The following is a 20,690-nucleotide window of genomic DNA, read 5'->3' on the forward strand; positions in this document are numbered from 1 at the left end:
CTTCTCAAGGCTGCCCACATTCCCTGGTTCCTGACTCTTCCACCTTCAAAATCAGTCAAGGCCAGTTGAGGCTGAGTCCCCATCTGCATCACTGACCCTCCTACCTTCTCCTTCCACATTTAAAGGACCCTTGGATTATATTTGGTCCACACAGCCAATCCAGTAACATCTCTTTATCTTGAGGTCAACTGATCAACCACTTTGACTCACCCCTCGTCAGGTACACCATAGTCACAGGTTCTAAGCCTTAGGATGTGGACATATTTGGGACATCATTATTCTGCCTACCACAGACAAGAAATGTCCACACATACATGAAGTAATACAATGTACAGTTATTCATTGCAGTACAGGTTGAGCATCCCTACTCTAAAAAATCTGAAATCCACAATGCTCCAAAAATCCAAAATTTTAAGTGTTGACATGATGCCCCAAATGGAAAATTCCTTACCTGACTTCATGTAATGGGTCACCATCCAAAGGCAGGCACACTAAAATTATTTTATACAATATTACCTTATATGCATTACCTTAAGAGTATGCATATAAGTGAATATGAAACATAAATGAATTTTGTGTTTACACGTGGGTCCTCTCCCCAAGATATCTCATTACAAATGTGCAAATATTTCAAAATCTGGAAAAAAAATCCAAAGCAATTCTAGTCTGAAGCATTTCAGATAAGGGATACTCAATTGCATGATAGAGAAAGTTTGGAAACAACTGAAATGTCCAAGAATAGAAGATTGGTGAAATGAACTGTGGTATGTGCATACCATGAAATACTAAGCAATTGTTTAAAACCAAGAATGGGCTAAGTCTCTGTGTACCGATATGGGAATATCTTGAAGATGTATTAGTAAACAAAAAAGCCAGGAACAAAATTACATATAACATATTCTACCCTGGGTTTAAAAAGACCATGTGGGAAGTAAAGCTTAGGACTGTGTATCTGCTTGTGTTTGCATACAGAAACTCTGGAAGGACACATAAAACCAATAAAAGTGGTTTGAAGTCCAATGAATAGGTGTCAATGTTAAAAGCAACACTGTTTGGTGTTTGTGTGTGTGTGTGTGTATGTGTGTGTGTGTGTGTGTTTTAACATCATTTGAGTTTTTTGAGCCGTAGGAATATATCTACTTTAATAATTGAATTTTAGAAATAAGCAGATATGTTAAGTGAAATAAGCCAGGCACAAAAAGACACGTACCACATGATCTCACTTATGTGGAATCTAAAAAAGTTAACCTCATAGAATACAATGTTGGTTACCAGAGAGTGAGGAAGGAGGAGTGGGGAAAGGGTGAATGGTAGGTACCAAGTCATAGTTAGGAGTAAGAAGTTTTGGTTCTCTATTGTGCAGTTAAGATGACTAAAGGTAATGACAATGTGCTGTAATTTTCAAAAAGTTACAAGAAAAGATTTTGACTGTTTTCACTCTAAAGAAATGATGAATGTTTGAGGAAATTGCTTACTCTGATATGAACACAATATAATGCATATATGTATCAAAACATCCCATGGGAGGCTGGGGATGCGGCTCATGGGGCTGGGGATATGGCTCAGTGGTAGAGCGCTTGCCTGGCATGCATGAGGCCCTGGGTTTGATTCTCAGCACCGCATATAAATAAATATATAAATAAAGGCCCACAGACAACTAAAAAAAAATTTTTTTAATGTTTTTTAAAAAATCACATGGTATACCCTAATATGTAAATTTTATGTGTTACTTTTAATTTTTATTAAAAATGAACACAAGGAAATTTCCAGATCTGAAGATCAGTCACAGGATCCCCTGAGTGCCCAGCGGAAAAGAATGAAATCATCCCCATGAAGGTCAGCCTGTAAAATCCAGAACACCAGTGATAAAGGACCTGAAAGCCTCCGGGAAGAAAAAAACAGATCCCAGATAAAAGAACAGAAATTAAACTGGCCTGACCCATTTCGACACCAAGACCTCCATTCCATTCTCATGATGCATCCCTGTCCAAAGATGGACAATGACCATCCATCTAGAATTCTATGTCCAACCAGGCTGCCAATCAAGGGTAGAAATAAAAGCATTTTCTGACATGCAAGGACTCAAAATGTATGCTCCCATCATCCTTTCATAGGAAGCTGCTGGAAGTTGTGCTTCCCCTAAAATAAAGAAGGTGGTGCTCATCGACAGCATCCTCTGCAGTTTGGGGATTATTCACGTTAGAAGTCACTCATCTCTACGGGGTAGAAACCATGGAGCCTGAAGAGCTGAGTGGCTCAGAGCTCCGCCATTTAAGCAGCAGTATGGGAACATCAGGAAGAAGATCCTGCAAGGTGGCACAGATGAGAGGCCCTAGCCCAGATCACTCCTGGGCTGCACCGGCTGTAGACACTGTCCTGCTTCCACCACTGCCAGTCCCCACTTCCCCTTGGACTCTTCTCCCCCTGGATTTAGTATTAAGCAGATTTTTTTCCCAGGAAATGGTGGCATAGAGTATGAGCAAATAGACCCTGGGACACTGCAGAAACTGAGTGTCTTGTCACTAGCTCAAAATTGCAATTTTTTTTCTTTAATGCTCACCCCCAGAAAGGATTTGGATTATGCATTTGATGAGACAATTTACTGGGCACACAAATACCAACCCTTCCCATTCCTATGCCCCCCTGATTTTACATCAATGTTGTTCATTTATGCTGAAGACACCCCATGAGTTTATTCATAAGAAGCCAGCACATGCAGCCTGTTAAATAACAAGACCCAAGTTCCAGTTGTCCTTATTTTCATCACTAATGTGTGCACAGGGACTAATTCATCTCTGAAGCTCACTGTTAAAAAAAATATATGTGAGGTTAATACAGCAAGAAAGATGTCTCCCCAGATACAGATGGATCGCAAGAATTTCTGTTGAGCTATTTTTAGCCTTGAGAAGGGAGACTGGAGAAGTGGCTGGACAGAATGGTGCTTCAGGCTACAAAGATGGCAAACCTCTCATCTGGTGCAGAGCAGCTATAGAAGAATGGGAAGGTACTGTACAGCAATAAAGGAACAGCACAGTGTCCACCGAAACCTTCAGTATGACCAGACCGGCCCCACCTCCAACCCTCCTCTTTGTCTTCTCATGTGCCCCCTGATTTGCTACTACATTCTCATTTCCCTCTCCCCATAGTGGGCATCTGTCCTCCATGGAAGAGAGCATGTCCTAACCTCTCAGAATCAGAAGGATCACAGATCAGCCTCCACTACTATCCACACAATGGACACTCAATTGCTGCTGCTTCCAATAGCTCTCCTGCAGGCTTTCTGTGGTCACTAAGATGTTTTCAAGGGACAAAAGCAAGAAATGACATAATCAAAAACAGTGATGGGTCATGATGCTCTCTAAAAGCACTTATGGGGAAGACTATGAACCACTGAAAGAGCTACCAAGTAATTTGCTTCTGTTTTTCAATTCATCTGTGGCTTCCAATTCCTCCAGATGAACAGAAAAGAAACTTACTCCATAGAATAAAAAGATACCAGATCTGATAAGATTTCTTGTGTTGAATCGCAGATGAGGTTAAACATCATTCTCTGGGTTCCAATAATGATCCTCCTACATTTAACGTGCCTGAAAAGTCGGCATGTAACTATATTTCAACCATGAACCTAACTCAACATCAGCTCTACAGGTGGGTCCAGGCACCCTCCTCTCTGGCACACATTCTGGTGTGCAGGTGGGAAGGAGTTGGCCACACCAAGTGCCCGGTCAGTATTCAAGGAGTGCCAATTCTTTTGAGGCCCAAGTCACAGCCAAGACACACAGCCACGGCTACTACGTGCAAGAGGCAAAGCAAGGCTCACCTGTGTAATGCCCACCTTGCAGACTGCCGTGGTGGTTACAGACCGCGTACAAATCATACAGGAAGTCCAGGGGGTAGGTGGTGGGCAGGCAGGCTGGTTGCTTCCAGGAGGGCCAGGGGCCTGGCACTGGTTTGGTGCTTCTCTGGGCCACGTGGGGAGCCATGTTGAGTCCAGAAAGTGGGAACTTCACCAGCGTGGAGAGCTTGTTCCTTCTCTCTCCCACCTGACAGAACCTTTTGAGGTGGATGATGAGGATGTCAGGCAGGGTCCACAGACTCAGCTTCACCATGCCCCGCTGGAGGACTTTGCAATGGGGGCACTTCCACGCGTCATCCTGGGCCAGCTAAAAAGGAAGCCACCAAGACCATCAGGCCTTCACCCACCGCAAAGCAGCCAGCCCCCTTCCTGGCCAGGGAGGGCACCCCAGGGCGGGACCTGCTCCTCCTTGGTGTAGAACTGAAAACATTCATCCAGGGTACAGCTGGGCTGCTGGTGCGTCTGCTGCTGCCGCCAAACGCTCTCCGCGTCCTGGACCCGCTCCTCCTGGAGGCTCCCAAACAGGCTGCATGGAAGGAGAGGACACCTGTGGTGTTCAGAGCTTCAGAGTTCTCTCTCCCCAGGTTCCATCTGTCTCTCCTAACAGCAAACCCGGTGGACAGCACCAGCCGGGGGGGAGTCACAGGTTCCTGCTCTTGCTCTATCTTATAGGAATCATCTGTCTCCCCCACCAGCTCCTCAAAAAACCAAGTCTCAGGCTCGTTCCCCTTTGTTTTCCTCTGTCCTAACACAATGCCTCACACCTGGTAAGGGGTCGTTAAATACTTGGACTGAAAAACATCCTTTTTCAAAGGTAGATTGCTGCTTTGTGATAAAGAGCCTGGACTAGAGGCAGACGGCCTGGGTTCCATCCCCAGGCATGTCTTCTAGGAGCTGCATGACCTTAAGCAATTGCTTGACCTCTCTGTGCCTCAGTTTCTACCCAAGAAATGCAGAATACAGCAGTACTCACCTCAGAGTTCCCTCACACACGATGTCATGAAGATTAACTAAACTGCTTAGAGTGAACAAAGTGCTGGAGCAGTGGCCAGCACAGGTGAGGGCTACCTGAGCATTTGCTACTCCTACCGCCACCATCATGATGACTGTTACTATCGTGACTACTTACATACAGACAGTTCTCACTCAGGTTTGTCAGAGAAACAAGGTACAATGGCATCAAGGATGTGTGCATACTGCCTGATGATGGCATTGTGGGGAACTGGGCCCGTGGAGGATTTGTGGGTGCAGGCAGGTCATCTCAGCTCTAGGGAGGTCAGTTCTGTTGACTCACCACTCCTTGGCAGAGCTCTCCCACTCCACGGCCAACTTAACATGGGGGGGCCCTCCTGGCTTCCTGAGGTGCAAGGCCCTATGGAGAGAACAAGGAACCCATCAGAAAACACAGAACTTCCCACAGCTCGGCAGGGCTCAACAGCCCGCCTCCAAATGCAGACACTCCAAACTGACAGTAAACTGAGGTGAGCTAGCTGGGCAGTTGCTGAAGGCCTAGTCCTCAACCTACTTAAGGCTCTCCCCTTAAGCCTGTGGGAGCTACTGGGTGTTAGGACATTTTGAATACTATGAGGGCACAGATCAACTTTTCCTCTGCAGCTCCAGTGACCTTCTCAATGTCTTCATAGGGCTGTTCCAAAGAACATCCCAGACAAATACACAATACTGAGGCCCTAGGAGACCTTTTAACTTCCCCACACCACAATGCAGAAGGAGCACCCTCAAGCCCACCCACACAACCTAAAAAAGCCTTCTCCTTCCAAAACCTCCAATGTACAGAAAGTCTCAGTGTGAGTCAACCTGTAGCTCTTCCCAAGTGCAGGGACTCAGCCTTTTCCAGAAAAAGGTTGATTAGTTTTATTTAACATAGAAGAGAAAGGACCAAAAAGAAGGGGAGGGCATGAGGTTTTGCTCTGAAATCAAGGACAGCAGATATAAGTGGTGGTGGAGTCCACACCCAAAAGACTGTTGAGAATTAGTAGCAAGACAAAAGGGGGAACGTCAGATGAGTTGTTTTGTCACCCACATGACTCAATAGAAGTTTCCAAGGGAGGAATCGTCCTAGGGTGGGGAGAAAATAGAGGAGTTAGAAGAGTCCTAGGGTGGAGTCATGGCGCCTTCCTGCATGGCTGAGAGCAGGTGGAGCCAGGATCAAGGTGTGGCTGGGAGAAGTTCTCCCAGCTCAGCGAGCCCTGTTGGTTCAGGGCTCATCCCTCCTCATCTTTCTGTCAGAGATCAGGGAAAACTAAGCCTTGAGCAGGTCACTGCCTTCCTCCTCCCTCCCCTCCCTCCTTCCCAAGGAGGGGAAGTGCCTTTTCTGATGGGTGTGATGGGGAGGAATCCTCCAGCTCTGCCCCTCTCCTGCCTCCTTTTCATGACCTGGCAATCTCCCTCACCCACACCCTGAGATTCCTGGAAGCGGCTCTGCCCCTGAGATTTGTGACAAATATTTGATTCAAAGGAGGTATCCTGGGAGACCCTCCATCTAAGCTCCTTTCTTAGGACCCCAAACTCCCCATTACTACCACAAGGGAAGGCTGCCACTGAGAAGCTCTGCCTTGATGGTGGGGGGAGTAATTTAATTCTGGGGTAACATAATTGAAAGTTCAAGTTGGATTCCTATCTAAGTCACATCCTGTTAATCAGTCTTATCAACTGGGCCACAGAAGGGGCAGAGGGATGGCTGTAGCCCAACCTTTGCTCTTTACATGGAAGGAATCACTGGATGGACAGCTTCCTCTCCTCTGATTACAGTCCATTCAGAATAGAAAGAGGACATTATCTGATACACATGAAGAGCCCCTATGTCAAGCACGGTGAGTGCATAAACATCTCTACCCAAGAAGGAGTTCAGAGCCTAATGGGGGAAGCACTGCAATGCACCCACCATGTATGTGGGGACTCAGAGGAAGCGCCTGGCTGCTCTGGAGGACAGGTAAGCAGGTGTTAGCCAGGTGACAGGTGGGGGGAAAGGATTGCACAGGCAGAGAGCTGAGCAGGAGTGAAGGTGTGAGCTGGAATATCCAAGACATGGTGAGTGGCAGCCCATCTGGTAAGAGGAAGACCTCATCCGTGGTCATGTGGACATTGCCCAGTGGGCTCTGGAAGGTCACAGAAGGATGTGTAACAGACAAGTATGAAAGCAGAGGGAGGAGAGGCATGCTGATCTGGAAGCAGGTAAGTTCAATAGGAAGCTTCCAGAGCAACCCAGGTAAGAGGTGAGCAAGGCCTGAACTCACACGACAGTGGTCACTGTGGAGAAGAGGGAATCGATCTGAAAAAACACCAGGATTTGGACAAACAAGATCTGGTGATGGACTGAATATAAAGAAAAGGTGAGAAGGGTGGATCAGGGATGGTCCCCAGGTTCCTAGCTTGGGTTCCTGAGCAGGTGGCAGTCACCATGTAGACAAAGAAAATGGGAAGAAGAGAGGTTTAAGCAAGAAGAGTTCAGATTGGCAAACATTCAGTGTCTATGAGACCTTAAAGTATGACAAGCGGGTGTGTATCCAAGAGAAAAATCTAGTCTGGAGATGTAGAACTGGGGCCCTCAAACTAAAGAAAGCTGATAGAACCAAGAGCAAGTAATCTAGAAATGGAACACAGAGGGAGAGAGCAGAGGGTCAAAGGCAAAACAAGGAGGTACAATGACATTTGAAGGCCCCAGAGAGGGAGAGGAACACCTCAAGGAGACAAAAAAAAAATTGTAAGAAATAAATGTCTATGTGGTATATCCATTCAATGGAATATTATTCAGCCTTGAAAAGGAAAGAAATTCTGACACATGCCACAGTGTGAATAAACCTTGAATATATGATACTAAGTGACATAAACCAAACACAAAAGGAATAAATGCTGCACAATTGTAAATACATGAGGTATCTAGAATAATCAAATCTATGGAGAAAAAAGTAGAATGGTAGTTGCCAGAGGGTAAAGAGAAGGGAAGCGGTGGGCAGGGATGGGGTATGTAGCTTAATGGCTACAGAGTTTCAGTTTGGAAGGATGAAAAAATTCTGAAGATAGATGGTGGCAATGGCTGTACAACAATGTACATGTATTTAATGCCACTGAGCTATACAATTAAAAATGGCTAAAATGATGTATTTTATATCATGTACACTTTATCACAATTTTTTATAAGGAAGAAGTTTCTAGAACCAGAAGGTGCTAGGATAGATAGGTGAAGAGGAGCTGAATGGAGGCTCTGTGAAGGAGGCAAGAGATTGATGATGGCAAATACTTGAACAAGCTGTACTGGCAGATGGGGCAGGAGGGGTGGAACCAGGCTACAGTGAGACACCAGGTGAATGGAAAGATGTGGATCAGGACAGGAACGTAACTCGACTCTCTCGCAGTGCTTCTCAAACTACCTATTGTGAAAGACCAGTTTGTTGGTTTGTTTCCAAACCATTACAGAACATTACTTTGATCAAAAAAAATAAAAATGTAATTTGGGTACAAGTTCCATTATTTTTTAAAAATTACTACATTCAGTATAGCTTACCTCACTCTATCCTATTGCTCTGACATTTCTAAGTGTTTCCTCTCAAGCTCTCGTCATGGACCCGTGACAATCCACCTGCAGGCTGGCACCCATCTTCAGAACAGACTTTGAGGAACACAGTTCTCATCTCCAACACTGAGCACCATGAGACTCTTCTCCCCAGTGCTGTATGTTCCTGTAAGACCCAGATGGGCCCTGGCTGACATTTCTCCTGCCTCCCTCTCTCTCTAGAGCATGTGCCAGCCCAGGGATGTAGATGGCATATAGGTCCTAAAACCTTCTAGATTACCCCCATCCTAATTCTAGTCTCTTTAGAAAGGGAGATAATTTTTTAAATGATAGACTTTGTACCCAAGTGATATTTTCTATTATTATTGATCAAACTAGTGTTCTGTAACGGTTTGGAAACACACTGGTCTTTCATCATAGGTAGTTTTGAAAAGCACTAGAAAAGAATATACCTGCCTGAGTCAGGAAATCAGAAAACCTTATTGAGAACTTCGAGTCTGTGAGAAAATGAGCAAAAAATGGCAATGACTAACGGACAGAGCAGAATTACCCCTTAGGTACTGCAGTGGCCCTTGCAGATGGCCCTGCCAAGCACAATGACTGGCTGTAGAGGTGGACATGGGGAGAATCAGGAGAGTCACAGGATGCATGGCCATGCTGGCTTTGTCCTCCAGCCCCACTTCACAGTTTAGGGCCAATGTTTGGATGGCAGCCTTTTCACCCATTCTAGGGGGGAATGCTCCAGTTAGACTCAGTAGCATGACCTCTTTAAAGAAATATGGGTATTTGAGTTAGACCAATCTGGATTCACACTTGGGCTTCCCTGTTAACTAGCTGTGTGAATGTAAGCAAGTTCATTAATCTCTGAAAAGTCCCCTCAACCTTTGAGATGGCCATAATAGTAGTATTTCTCTGGCAATAGGGGTAAAAAGCAGAAGTTCTCTAAGGACCCAAAAAGGCTGATGCTGGAGAGGTCAGTGATCAAGAATAGCTAGTATTGTGAGCAATTTTATTAATACATAGCCTCAAAGGAGTCTAGTCAAATAAAAGAGCATTTGTTTTCCTACCAAAGCTAGAGCCTCCTTACCTGTCAACTGCCCAGTGGCACAGTGGCCGACTGTCCTGTGGGGACAAGTAACTGCAGGCCAGGGAAAGCCCCACAACCCGGATGGAGAACAGAGACCCCAGGTTCTGCCAAGACAAAAGCAGAGGAGAGGGGTCATCAAGGGGTCATTAAGTGGTCCTTGTGTTGATTTAAACTGGACTCTAGCACAGAAATGACTCAAAAAAATGTCCATTGCTCTTTTCTAGTTTTTTGGGTTTTGCAGTACTAAGAATTAACCCTGGGCCATTCTACCACTGAACTACATCCCTAAGCCTTTTTATTTTATTTTGAGACGGGGTCTTGCTTAGCTGCCCAGGCTGGCCTTGACAGCCTCTCTCAGCCTCAGAGTCACTGTGATTACAGGCATGAGTCACCATACCAGCTGTTCTACAGTGTACCTTGAATATTCCTTTAATAATCAGTACTTAAATTGCCCAGGCTGGCCTTGAACTTGTGGTCCTCAAGTTCAAATGTGAGTGGTGGGAACATGAGGCCCACTGCACTGACCCCCACATGTTTTCCCTTTTAAAAAGCAATTCGGGCTGGGGATATAGCTCAGTTGGTTGAGTGCTTGCCTCGCAAGCACAAGGCCCAGGGTTCAAATCCCCAGTACCACAAAAAAAAAAAAAAAAAAAAAAAAAAAAAAAAAAAAAAAGAGTTCACATTAAAAAGCAATTCACCTGCAGCCCTGCCTGGCTTATGTTAACAGGATATGTTACATTCCTTAGCAAGCTATCTGTTATCTGCAGGAGAAATGCAGGCACAAAATAATGCCGATAAGAGGAACACAAGTTACCCTCAAGGAGAGACTTGTGTGAACTTTTTACATAGACTAGATCCCAGAACTTAGGTAGATAAGCATAATTCCCTCTGACCATAATATTTGTAAGAAGAGGTTCCAATTAGAACTGGTCAGCATGGGCCAAAGTGACCTAGAATGGTTATTGTCCTGGGGACTTGCAAGTTTAATGTCAGTCAGAAGTCAAGAGAGAGACCTGGGTGGAACTCTCTGGAAACTTCCTTGGGACCAATCTCCAATAAAACTGGAGGGCAGGAGAGGTGTGCTGTCCCTCCTCTCTCTGAGAGGACCCACTTTCTCCCTTGAGAGTGTCCCCTTTTCCTAGCCCTTTTAATAGTCTCATGCCTGTTAATCTGAGCAAAATGAAATCTTTCTGACTTGATGGCAAGAATCAGGGTTTGAAGGGGGACCTTCGTGGTACTGCCTCAGTTTCCCAGAAGGTCCCAGCATAAAAAGTTTTAAAAAGGTCTGGAGATGTAACTCAGTGGTAAAGCATCCCTGGGTTCAATCTCCAGCATGAAAAAAAAAATTCCAGGAAAGATGAATGGTGAGCACTTGGGAAGAGAGAATGATCCAAAACAGACTCAGAGTTGAGAGGATTCCTTTGGCTGGGGCAGCTCATATGTGCAGGGAGGGAGCAAGAGGAAGGGAGGACTGGAGGTGAACCAGAACCTGGCCGTAGAGGGTTGCTAGGATTTGGATATCATTTGTTTAATTTAATCATTCCCCAAAGGGCCATTGTTATCGAGGGTCCATAGGGTCCACAGGGTGGCATATCAGGAGGTAATAGAACCTTCGGGAGATAAGGCCTTGTGGGAGGTCATTAGGTCACTGGGGCACATCCTGGAAGGGACTGTGGACCCTTTGCCTGTTCTCTCTCTGCTCCACTTGGACATATGATGATTTTGTTCCTACACACATTCCACCATGATGTGCTGCCATCTGCTGCCCTCACCAGAACTGAGTCAGTCAGTTCCCAAGTCCTTGAACCTCCAAAACTGTGTGCTAAATAAACCTTTTCTCTTTACAAGTCAGTTTCCTTGGGTATTTTATTGTAGTCATGAAAAGCTAAGTAGTACAAAGGTCTTGAATGTGAAGTTCAGGGAGTCTGTACATTTGCCTAATCTATAAACCACACTCTAGTTGATCTGTGGCTTCAACAAAGAAAAATCAATGGCTGGAAGCCAGGTGACTTTAGGGGAATGGATTCAGGGTTGGCCATGGAAGGATATACTTCCTAAGAAGACCATTAATTTCAATCTGAGGAGAAAACATTTTTCTCTGTCACTCCCTGAGCCTTGCTGGCTGCATGGCAAGACCATCCATCAGCAAGGCACCAACATCTGCATGAGGGCAGCTGATCCTGCCCTCACACAAAGGAGTAGTGCTGGCCACACAAGCACAATTTTACAAAGTGACCATAAAAATGTTTCAGCAATAATAACCTTTTTCATGATTCATGCAAATGAATTCTGTCCAGCAAACTGGTCACTTTCATAAGAAATAGTTCATTGTCTTCCATTCTTGGCTGGGGAGATTCATTTTAGAACCTTCAATAGATGTTGACAATGTTTAATGTCTTCGGTTCACTGTTGAGAACTCTTAATATATTCTCTTCAAATTATTACCATATTGAGCCAATATTTAATATAGCATTGAAAGAATGATGGGTTAACTAGGTGGACTAGTCCTCACAACCATTTGGAAAACATTATTCCTACAGAAAAATTATCCTGACCACACATTTACCAATGAATCTATGGGAAAGCATAGGTGGACAAGTTGCAGGCTTCCTGTAATTGAATTTTGCTGGTCCCACTGATGGCTTGATTAGTTCCTAAAAAACTGAAATGATTATAAAGATATAGAAGCAAAAGTATCATATAATACTAGGTAAAGAACCAGGGCAGCTGAGAGAAATGTTCACATGAAAGTGGTTTCACCCACTTTCAACAACAAGCAGAAGCACACCAATTTAGGAGATGGCTAAAGCTATTACTAGATTTTCTGACCTACTTGTAGAGAAGTTAGTTTCTAACTTAGGCACCACAGCGGATCTGCTCTGTAGCACCATTAACAAAACCCTTTGGAGATAAAGGTTGGAACAAATGTAGTGAACTTAACCAAGTGGTATTTGGTGTAAACCCTAAATCAAACGTATGGCTTTTGTTTTCTGAAAAGGAAGGAACATGAATTACTAGGGTTATCTCTGAAATAAGACTGGCATATCCCCCAAATGAAAGACTCAAAGAGGAGAGTTGGGAAGAAACAAGATTCTGATACTACTGACCTGTTCCTAAAAATTTCAATATCTTCTATGATGATAAATGCCAAATATCAATGATTTTTAATTTTTTTTTTTAATTTGGGAACTACCAATCTAAGAATAGCTGAACAAGGCAAAAAGGTGTTTCCCCTTCAGTTCTGAATCTCAGTTTCTCAAAATTGGACAAACTTATTTTAATATCTAGACTTTCACATGAGGACAAAATCATTAATTGTAACTTTCAGCAGAAATGATATCTCCATTCCTTGCAATTTTTCATCTTTCTGTATAAATTTATTATATCTATAAATTTTACAATTTATTACAATGTGCTATCCTCTGGGGAAAACTATGGAAAACCATAAATTTACAAAATTGAGAATAATGTAAATGCTATACTTTTTTCCAGTGGTGTTTGGAAAAAGCAAAGAAAAAACTGTGCATGAAAGGTATTTTGTAATAATGCAAAGATTAAAACATTATAGGTCATAAACTGATTACATTCTTGCACATAAATCCAAGTTGTTGGATAAAGCAATGAACACTCTCGTTCACAGCAAATTCTTCTCTCTCATGAGTCACCCTGGATTCCATCCTCTTCCCCACACAAAACGCACACACACACATACACACACAAGCACCACAGTGTGAGAATTCACACTGACCTGTGCAGGGGCCTCATTCCTCATGAGATAGCGGACTTTACTGAGAATACACTGCTGGAGTTGGGCCCAGGAAATAGTTCTGTCTTCCCTGATGAGGAAAGGCGGTCCAAATCTGAAAATCCAAGGAAATCGGGTTATTTCAGCATAGGAAAGTCCCCAACAATACACAACAATCATGAGTGTTTGTTCCACTCAGGGTTCCTTCCAACTAGATAAGTAAAGAGTTAAAAGTCAAGCACAATACAAAACTACCAATCAGAAAGCATCATTACCTAAGAGATACTGCCTTGAGTGTCTCTGTATATAAGAGGCCCAGAGATGCAAAGCGAGGGAGTTATTGCAATGTAAACAGACTACTCCAAATGATCAATTGACTAATAAAATGCACGGTAGCAGAAAGAGACCAGAACATCAGAAGGAGAGGAAAGCAGGGCAGAGATAAATCCAGATGACACAATTGTCAGCTTTGTATTTGAGGAAAATTCTCATTACTGGAAATGTTTTCCACATCCCAATCTACAGAACAGCAGTGAACTTGTAGTGCAAAGAACAATGGTTGTGCCTATGGCTATAGGTCCCAGCTGTGCCTGGACATCACTGGACAGATCACTGACCACTCACTGTTCCCTGATCATGTGAAGACCCAATGGAGCTTTGTCCAGTAAACTTTGCTAAAACACAGCACAGATATGAAGTGATGTGTGTGTGCATCCACTGAATGGACAGGCTAGTTCATTAACTAATCCTGTATTATTAAACATTCAAGTTGCTTTCAATTTTTTATTGCTTATGGAAGGAGCTACATGTATTCTTTTACATACACTTTGGCTGTACATGACCAATTGCTCCTTTGGAATAAGGATCTAAAGTGCAAAGGCAAGACCAAAGCTATTTATCCCCAAACTGCCCTCCAGAAAAGCAACACCAATTTGCCAGTGAGGCAAGATCTCAATTCCCTGGACTCTTGCCCAGAATGCATATTTTCAATTTCTAAAGATCCCTTAATAATTTCAAAGTATAAGAATAGTATCCTCCCATTGCAATCAGAATTTCTCCTACTAATGGGCTGAATATTTAACCTATGCCTGTATTTCTTCTGTGAACTCATGTTCATCTCTGTAGTCTCATTTTACTAAGACTGTATTTATCTCATTAGTTTCAGAGAGGGAGAGCTAGGTTTTACATAATGGACATGAATCCTTCACCTCTCACATGACATAAATATTTTTCCTCACTTGTCCTTTGCCTTTTAAATTTGCTTTTAGTTTAAAAGGTTAAATATATTTTAAAGGTTAACCTTTTCCATTATAGCCTCCTGCCTTACGTGTTAAATATCTCCTCCACCCAAAGACATAAATATTCCCCTAAATTATCTTTAAGATAGTTTATGGTTTCCTTTTTTATAATTACCTTTCTGATCAATCTGGCATTTATTTATGTGAAGTCATGGCAAGGATAAAGAATTGATTATTTTAAAAAAACAGTCAATTAGCTCAGTCATACTGAATAATTCATTCACTCCCTAAAAATGTAAAATATATACCATTTTATTATATAATACTTAAAGATACTTTGGACTATTTTAGAACATTTATTTAATTGTATATTCTTTTGTCTATATTATAGTATTTAATAAATAAAACTTTATTTTGTTTTAATAATAATATCTTTTTTCCTTTTCTCCTCTTTCAATATTTTCTGGCTTTTCTTAACAACTTACTATTCCAGAAAAATTTTAGAAACACTTTATCAATCTAAACATATCTTGTCAGAATTCCCTCTTTCTCTCTCTCTCTCTCTCTCTCTCTCTTTCTCTTTTTGGCTGTACTGGAGATTGAATCCTGGGCTTTGTGTATACTAAGTATGTGCTCTACACCTGAGTTACATTTTTAGCCTGGAATTCTATCTTTTAACACTTTATCTGTATTTTTAAAGTTTTATTCTATTTTTAGTAGACAAATAATAGTTATACATATTTATGGGATTATTTTAATACATGTATACAATGTAGAATGATCAAATCAGAGTCGTCAGCATATCCATCACCTCAAACATTTATCGTTTCTTTGTAAACACTATTTAGACCATATAAGAAAGCTATCTGGTTTTGTTTATTTGAAAGGTAACCAGTCACTTTTTCCTGAATACTTCCATCAGTTCTACTCACTTTCTACCATATCATACACAAATAGCGGCAATTTCATTTCGTCTTTCATTTATTTATTTGTTTGTTTGTTTTATTCTTTGAGATGGGATCTTGCTAACTGTCCAGGGTGGTCTTAAAATCATGATCATCCCCCTCAGTCTCCCAAGTAGCTGGAACTACAGGTGTATACCACCACACCTAGCTTTTGGCAATACTGAGAATTGAACCCCCAGGGCCTTGCACATGCCAGGCAGATGCCCTGCCTCTGAGCAACATGCCTGGTCCTTTCCTCTTTTCATACAGCCAGTTTCTTTGAGCTTAGCTTACTGTACTGCCAGCCCTTACAACACAACACAAAATAAGAGTGGTGAGGGCAGGAATAATTGTTCTTGCAATTAATAGGAAAACTCTGATGTTTAATTGAGGATGATGTTAGCCATCTGCTTAAAGCAATTATTTCTAATCCTCTTGTTCAGAAAGTCCCCTACTCCCTTCTCCTAGTTTATTAACCTTGGGAGTGGATATTTAATTTTATCAAGTTAAAATTATTCTAGACAGAATCCCAAGTACAGGTTCACAAATCCCAGACATGAGGTTAAAAAAAGGATAAAGTGAAACATACCTGCTAGCCTGTTGCCCTGACCCCACCAGGTTACAGAAAAGGATTAGCACCTTGTTCTCACTGTGGAGAGGCAGGGAGAACCGCTGACCCTCTCGGGCTGCCAAGCGTGGAGACCCCAACAGACCCGATGAATGAGCTGGAGGACACAGAAGTATGTTAAAGGAGCTCCTTTGCTGGCCCAGAGCCTTGGCTTCTCTAGACCTCTTCCTTTCTAAGCATCTATTTACCACCAGTGGAAGGACATCAGGGGGTGATCGGGGAGGAGATGATAAGATTCATGGTACTTGTGCCATCAGTAACTGCCATACAAAGATCACATGCATGAATTTGGAGTTGTGTTTGGTCAATAATTTTAAAATAAGGGCAGAGGTTTAATGAACTCCAAAGTTACTTTTATGTCTTGATCAGAGAGCCCCCAAAGGTGAGTCTTATCTACGGAGGAAGAAGAGGGATTCAACTATTCTCCATTTAAAATCAGTTCTGAAATATTGACTTTCAACGAAAATATATGTGACCCATGAGTAAATTTGAAATGAGGGCTTGGTTTCACTGGGTTGTAACAAAGTCAGGATCTATCAGTGTTATGTTCCAGATTCCAACGCTCAGAGACTCCCTGTTGATTCAGAGAACATCAAGCATTCAGTTCTCATAGCCTGCAGCCACAGTTGGCTGAGGATTTGGGGCCAGAGCACAGGATTCATCTGGGGTATGGCAGTCGTCCCTTATCAAAAGAAAACACATTCTAAAGTGTTCCACAGATGCTGCCAAACCCTTAAAAGCTACTATGTTTTTTTTTTCTTATACCTTTATGCCTATGATAAAGCTTAATTTACAAATTAGGCACAGAAAGGGATTAACAAAAACAATAATAAAATAGAACAATTATGGGTTGAGGATATATCTCAGTGGTAGAGCACTGTCTAGCATGTGTGTGGCCCTGGTTTGACTTCCAGCACCACAAAAATAAATATATTAAGTAGAATAACTATAATAATATACTATAAAAGAAGTTATAAACTTATGGACTGCAGCACTGAGGGTACAGTCCGTGATAGTCAGTTGGCCTGGCATGCGGTGAAGATCCAGGTTTGATCCCCAGCATCACCAAAAAAGTTATGATATGTCACAATGTATCCCACTATTCGGTGTAAACATAATGCATCAATAAAAATATGTAATCATTCAAAAATTTATAAATTGTTATTTCTGGAATTTTCCATTTAATATTTTCAAACCAGGTTGACCATGGGTAACTGAAACTGCAGATAGGGAGGAGATAGTTGCTACTGTAATACTGGCACAAGGTCTTTAAATATGAGCCTTCTAGACAGGCTAATTGAGCCAAGACAGATGTATAAGAAACTGTTAGAAACTGACTGTGCCAGTTTTAGGTTTAGGAAAACCAAGCATCAGGAAATGGAATTATTAACAAAAATGCAATTTACTAACTTCTTTGTCATCTACTGCACAAATTTGTAGAAATTTTACTTCAAGCACAAATCTTGAATCATAAGAGTACTGCAAATGAAGACCATACAAGTACCTACACTAAGTAGTGATTCTCAAACTGTTGTCCCTGAACCAGCAGCATCCAAATCTCCTAGGAACTTGTTAGATATGTGAATTCTAAGCCCCACCCCTCTGAAGGCCTACTGAAACAGAAACTCTGAAGACAGGGCCCAGAAATCTGTTCTAATAAATCCTCTGGGTGATTCTAATGTTCACTAAGGTTTTGAGAACTCTACTATTAGCTGAATAATTTCTAATATCAACCCTCTGCACACCAAATTGCAGGAAAAAGAAAACTGACACTCTAAACACTAAAACTCAATGTTTTGTGTCTTAGCATTCAGAAAGGACCCTCTCAAACTATAAATCATAATATCTAAATGAAAGTATTCAAAGCACTATAGTACCTGAGAGAGTCCCTTGGCCAGGTGACGGAGGGACTTGGAAGGCATACACATTATCTCCCTCTGCAATGGTATTCAAGTCCTCTTCATCAAAGAAAGACCGCTGGAATCCATTGGGATACAGTTCAACCAAGATCACCTGAAATGAGAAGGATTATTTTTCCTCTTGATTTCTCTAAGAGAACCTAACAGATAAGAAATTGAAGTGACGAATAGTCTTAAAGCTCTTTTACCCTTTCCTTGCAAGTGGCTACACATTTTAAGTAATAAAACTCAGTAGTTATAAAAATCAGATTGCCCACAGACATCTCAACCACAACTCCTCCCAAAAAAAATCTTTGAAAATCTAATGTTTTATACCCAGCTAAACTATCATTGAAGAATTAGAATTAAATAAAGTCCCTTCAGACAAAAAGTGAGTGTTTACCCCTTACAGAGGTTCAATGAATAGTTTTACTAACCTTTTTTACATTATTCCATATGTGAAAAATATGTTTATGGAACACAAGTAAACACAAGGAGATGGTTTGGTAATGGAGAAGTGGGGTCCTGGCTGCCCCAGACCCAACTCTGCTGCCCCAAGACTGAAGTAATCAATATCTCAGCATTTATAACTCATATACCCATTCAAGGCACATCCACTGGGAAATTCCCTTGTAAAAGATACATTCCAGTATTTAGAAAAAAACTTAATCAGAAGGAAAATATGAGTTGTAAGAAGAAAAGATAAACCAAAGAAAATGGAAAACATAATGAAAACTACTTTTGCTACAAGTCAGGAAGAAGGTAAGAGGTATTATAATATAAAACAAAAACATCTATCTATAATTATCTAAATCAAAAAGGTATAAGGGTAAGCCAGGTGCAGAGGTACATGCCTATAATCCCAGTGACTAGGGAGGCTGCAATAGGAGGATCAAAAACTTGAGGCCAGCCTCAGCAGCTTAGCAAGACCCTGTCTCAAAATTTTAGAAAGGGTTGTAGCTCTATGCTACAAGAAAGAAAAAAAAAAATGCCTATAATAGCATCCCCAGTTTTTTCTATTTCTTTGAACCAATATATCACACTCTCACATTTCTGACCATCCTTCTACTATTCAAACTCTACCTCTCTGGAATCATCCCCTTTTGATATTTTTCCCAAAAACTTCTCCCCCCCCCGCCTCACACACACACACACACACAAGCACAATAGGTCCCCTAGAGTATTTTAGACTTTACAAAGCAAGATACATATTTTTCCCCTATTTAAGATCCTCGTTTAAAAAAAAAAAAAAACTGCAGAGAGTAGTAGAGATCAGAGAGATTGTTCTGATGGGGACAGGAAGGAGACGCAAGGGTGGTGGAAAGGCTCAGTAGCCATGGTGGCTATATGGGCACGTACATAAGTAAAACTCAACAAACCACAACTTTAAGGTCTGCAGTCTGCACACCGTATCACAAATATGTCATACCTTAATAAAAAAGTTAAAAGCATTTTTTAATTTAGCAAAAATTCTTTGAGGCGGTCAGAGAAGAAAAAAAAAGTTCATTTTACAGCTAAAGAAACAGCAGAATAACCATCACGTACACGGTCCAAGGTCAGGGAGCCTAAGTGTGGCTGAACCCGTTCAGAGCTCCTTCCATTCTGCCACACTACTTGTCACCACCTCTGACCCACCATGACACAGGGACCCCTCAGAAAAGTGAATTCAATCCTTTACCAGGACTCCCTAAAGAACGACAGAAGATAGCCATCCCACCTTCCCCCGCCTCTCCTCTCATGTCACACATCCTCGTCTCTCCCAGTTGTTCCTCATACTTCACGTTTTCTCCCATCAGCACCCCTGGTTTATATTCTCAGGAGCAAAAATACAGAATAGGAGCTCAGACTCTGGAACCAAAACACCTGTGTTCACATCCTGCTCAGCCACTTCCTAGCCGTGTGACCTTGGGCAAATCACTCAACCTCTCAGGACTTCTTCCCTCATGATCACAGTGAGGACACTTGTAATATTCACTTTATAAGATTGGTTGTGCTCAAATCAGCTGTGAATATAAACGGATATATAATTCACAGAATTGTGCCCAGTACTCGGTAAACATGCCTGAGGTTAGCTTTTGTCAGAATGATTCCCATCGCAGTCACCATCGCCTTCTTGGAAGGCAAAGCATCCTGCGTAATGTGGGGAAAGTCAAGGCTTGGTAACCTCAGACACCAGGAACTACTAATCAGACAGAAACCCATGAGTCATGCTGGAGTCACCTGGGAACCACACATTAGCCTAGGCAGCTGGCCAGGTCAGCATTCTGTCATCCAGTGACCAGGCCCCCATGCAATTCCATCACACCTCATCTGCAGGGACGCCTCCTTCCTCAGCAACCATCTTCCTCAGGGAGGCCACTGTGCTGAGGATCGGCACAGCCAGGCCAACCCGCAGGAACCGCTGGCTCTTACAGAGGAAGACCAAGGTGACACTCAAGAACCTGCAAAAAAGGAAGGGAGGCACATCCTTAAAGAATTGACATGAAGTGTCACCATCAATCATTGATAACAGCTCCTTTAGCACAATTTGGGTTCCTTGATGAGTCCCTGTACTTTAGGTATACTACCACCAGGTGACAGCAGAGAGCCAAATCTCCTAAACTGCTTTTCCAAAGAGTTAAAAAACAGAGTATTGGATTAAGAATCACTTCACAGAACTCTGATTCTAAGACTCTAATTGTTAAATACATAACATTAAGCAAAAGCAAACTGTAAAGTTTGAAAAATAGAGCAATCAAGCTCCTTCTAGTACAAATCAACCCT

At 42.2% G+C, this 20,690-nt stretch overlaps 1 protein-coding gene across 5 annotated transcripts in view; it reads right to left on the bottom strand.

Annotated features, from left to right (window-relative positions):
* Usp43 (ubiquitin specific peptidase 43) overlaps nucleotides 1-20,690 on the bottom strand; it is a 67,852-nt gene that overhangs the window by 20,178 nt on the left and 26,984 nt on the right. For 3 of the 5 annotated variants that reach the window (XM_047546701.1, XM_047546698.1, XM_047546703.1), the window contains 8 exons: nucleotides 20,233-20,368; nucleotides 17,907-18,042; nucleotides 15,991-16,126; nucleotides 13,223-13,334; nucleotides 9,475-9,578; nucleotides 5,151-5,228; nucleotides 4,256-4,382; nucleotides 3,821-4,163 (listed from right to left, as the gene is read on the bottom strand). In XM_047546701.1, coding sequence (XP_047402657.1) covers nucleotides 3,821-4,163; nucleotides 4,256-4,382; nucleotides 5,151-5,228; nucleotides 9,475-9,578; nucleotides 13,223-13,334; nucleotides 15,991-16,126; nucleotides 17,907-18,042; nucleotides 20,233-20,368 — 1,172 coding nt within the window. The remainder of the gene's footprint in view (nucleotides 1-3,820; nucleotides 4,164-4,255; nucleotides 4,383-5,150; nucleotides 5,229-9,474; nucleotides 9,579-13,222; nucleotides 13,335-15,990; nucleotides 16,127-17,906; nucleotides 18,043-20,232; nucleotides 20,369-20,690) is intronic. The other 2 variants (XM_047546702.1, XM_047546699.1) reach the window with 1 other exon arrangement.

The sequence above is a fragment of the Sciurus carolinensis genome, chromosome 3 (assembly GCF_902686445.1).
Source record: "Sciurus carolinensis chromosome 3, mSciCar1.2, whole genome shotgun sequence".
Classification (NCBI taxonomy): Eukaryota; Metazoa; Chordata; class Mammalia; order Rodentia; family Sciuridae; genus Sciurus; species Sciurus carolinensis.